The sequence below is a fragment of the Arachis ipaensis genome, chromosome B01 (genome assembly GCF_000816755.2).
Source record: "Arachis ipaensis cultivar K30076 chromosome B01, Araip1.1, whole genome shotgun sequence".
In the NCBI taxonomy this organism is placed as follows: Eukaryota; Viridiplantae; Streptophyta; class Magnoliopsida; order Fabales; family Fabaceae; genus Arachis; species Arachis ipaensis.
Genome location: NC_029785.2, coordinates 571,955 through 573,867, shown reverse-complemented (window position 1 = coordinate 573,867; position 1,913 = coordinate 571,955). Strand labels below are relative to the sequence as shown.

The 1,913-nt window shown below is 25.3% G+C and overlaps 1 protein-coding gene across 1 annotated transcript in view; it reads left to right on the top strand.

Moving 5' to 3' along the window:
• The window catches only part of LOC107615895 (probable GMP synthase [glutamine-hydrolyzing]), a 4,840-nt gene that overhangs the window by 901 nt on the left and 2,026 nt on the right, over positions 1 to 1,913 (top strand). The window contains exon 3 of the mRNA XM_021110996.1: positions 1,738 to 1,795. Within this exon, the coding sequence (XP_020966655.1) occupies positions 1,738 to 1,795 (58 nt within the window). The remainder of the gene's footprint in view (positions 1 to 1,737; positions 1,796 to 1,913) is intronic.

Below are 1,913 nucleotides of genomic sequence, written 5' to 3'. Positions count from 1 at the left end.
GACATAGTTATTTTTTTAATTAAATTATGGTTATTATGAGTCTAGTGTATACGACAGTAGTAATATTGTTGCTTTTGTGACCCCTATGGCCTAAAAGTAACATTTTTTTTATTATTATAGATATTTTGGCTGTGTTTTATTAATTATAGTGATTATTATTGTATATATTGTTAACCCCATCTACTAGTATATAAGAATTACTACAACAAAAACGCTATTTAGCGGCGGTTTTCGAAAAGACGCAGCGAATTACAAACCTGATAGAAATATAGTAGCGGTTTAAGAAAAACTGTCGCTAAATGTCGACCTGATTGCAACCCTAACTTCTATCTCACTATATGCGCTGCAGTTTGTCTTTTCGCGACGGTTTCACAAAACCGCCGCAAAATAACCGGCGCTATCTTAAGAAATTGTTGTAGTGAATCTTGTGTGTAAGATTACCTTTTTTTTTTCAACAAAATTTTATATATCATTAGGCTCTTTCTTTTCTCTTGGGATGAACAATAAGTTATTATTGTGCAAAGTATGAAGAATATACATAGTAGTAATTTTTAGTGAGTCATAACTATAACTTTTGTTACTCTCATCAATTGTTAACTTTTAAACAAAAATAATTATTTGAATTTTTGAATATAATCTGATATATATATATATATAATTACCTAATAATTAAGTTGAAGTTCTCATCACCACTCATCATAATGCTAAGAAATTGTATATTATTTGGATTGGTTTGTTTCTAAATATTTACAAAAAAAAAAAATGCAAAACATATTTTTTTATTATTATATTCCCTCTGAAAACAAGTCTTTATTATATATTCTATTATCACAAGATTCTATTTTATGTAATGAAGGTTCAAAGAACCATATTGTTTAATTTATTTCTACTTAGTTCAAATGTCAAATCATGCCTATATATGAATTTGGTTGTTTATTTTGTGTTGCTTAACTTAATTAATTACTTATCTGAAGAAGTAAATTAAATAATGAAATTAAAGTTGGTACTTTGTTACAATCAGTTATAATGTTATTGACAATAAAAATAACAATAATTGAAAAATAGTGTTGACCAAATTCTTGTTGGAGCTAACATTTATGATGTTCATCTAAAAAATTTAAAACACTACCATATATATACAATTTTAAGTCATATCTTCCTCAACTATATATGGTTGGGTTCCACCTACTTCTAACTATTTATAAGTTGACTCTAACAATGTTATTTTTTTTTTTAGGTCTAATTACTCTGTTGGTCTCTATAGTTTTGCGAAATTTTCAATTAGGTTCCTATACTTTTTTTCTTTTTAATTGAGTCCTTGTACCAAATTTTATTTTTAATTAGATCCCTATACTTTTTTTTTTTCTTTTATTTGGGTTCCTGCACCAATTTTTTTCCTTAATTGGATCCTATATAATTAACCAATTACTGTTAAGAGGGACCGAATTGAAAAAAATATTTGGTGCAGGGACCCAATTAAAAAAAAAAAAAAATATAAGAACCTAATTGAAAATTTTGTGAAACTATAGAGATCAACAGAGTAATTAAACATTTTTTTTATCACCTAATATATTAAATATGGAATGAATGATTATATACACTTACACAAAAACATTATAGATTTAGTATTTTTTTATTAACCAATACAAATTAAACATAAAAGTTGTGTTTGAATATTATTGCTGGCATAGAAAAATACAAAAAAGTAGACATAAAAAATTATTTTTCTTCTTGCAGATAAGGTGTATATAGAATTTCATGATGAATGCTGGGGAGTTCCAGCTTATGATGACAAGTAAGTATAGAGTGTGTAATAACATGTTTATAATTTTAGCCTATTATTTTATCTTTTTCATTTTCATTATAATTATAAAAAAATTTAGTTCCTAATTAATTACTTTTTAAAAAATAAA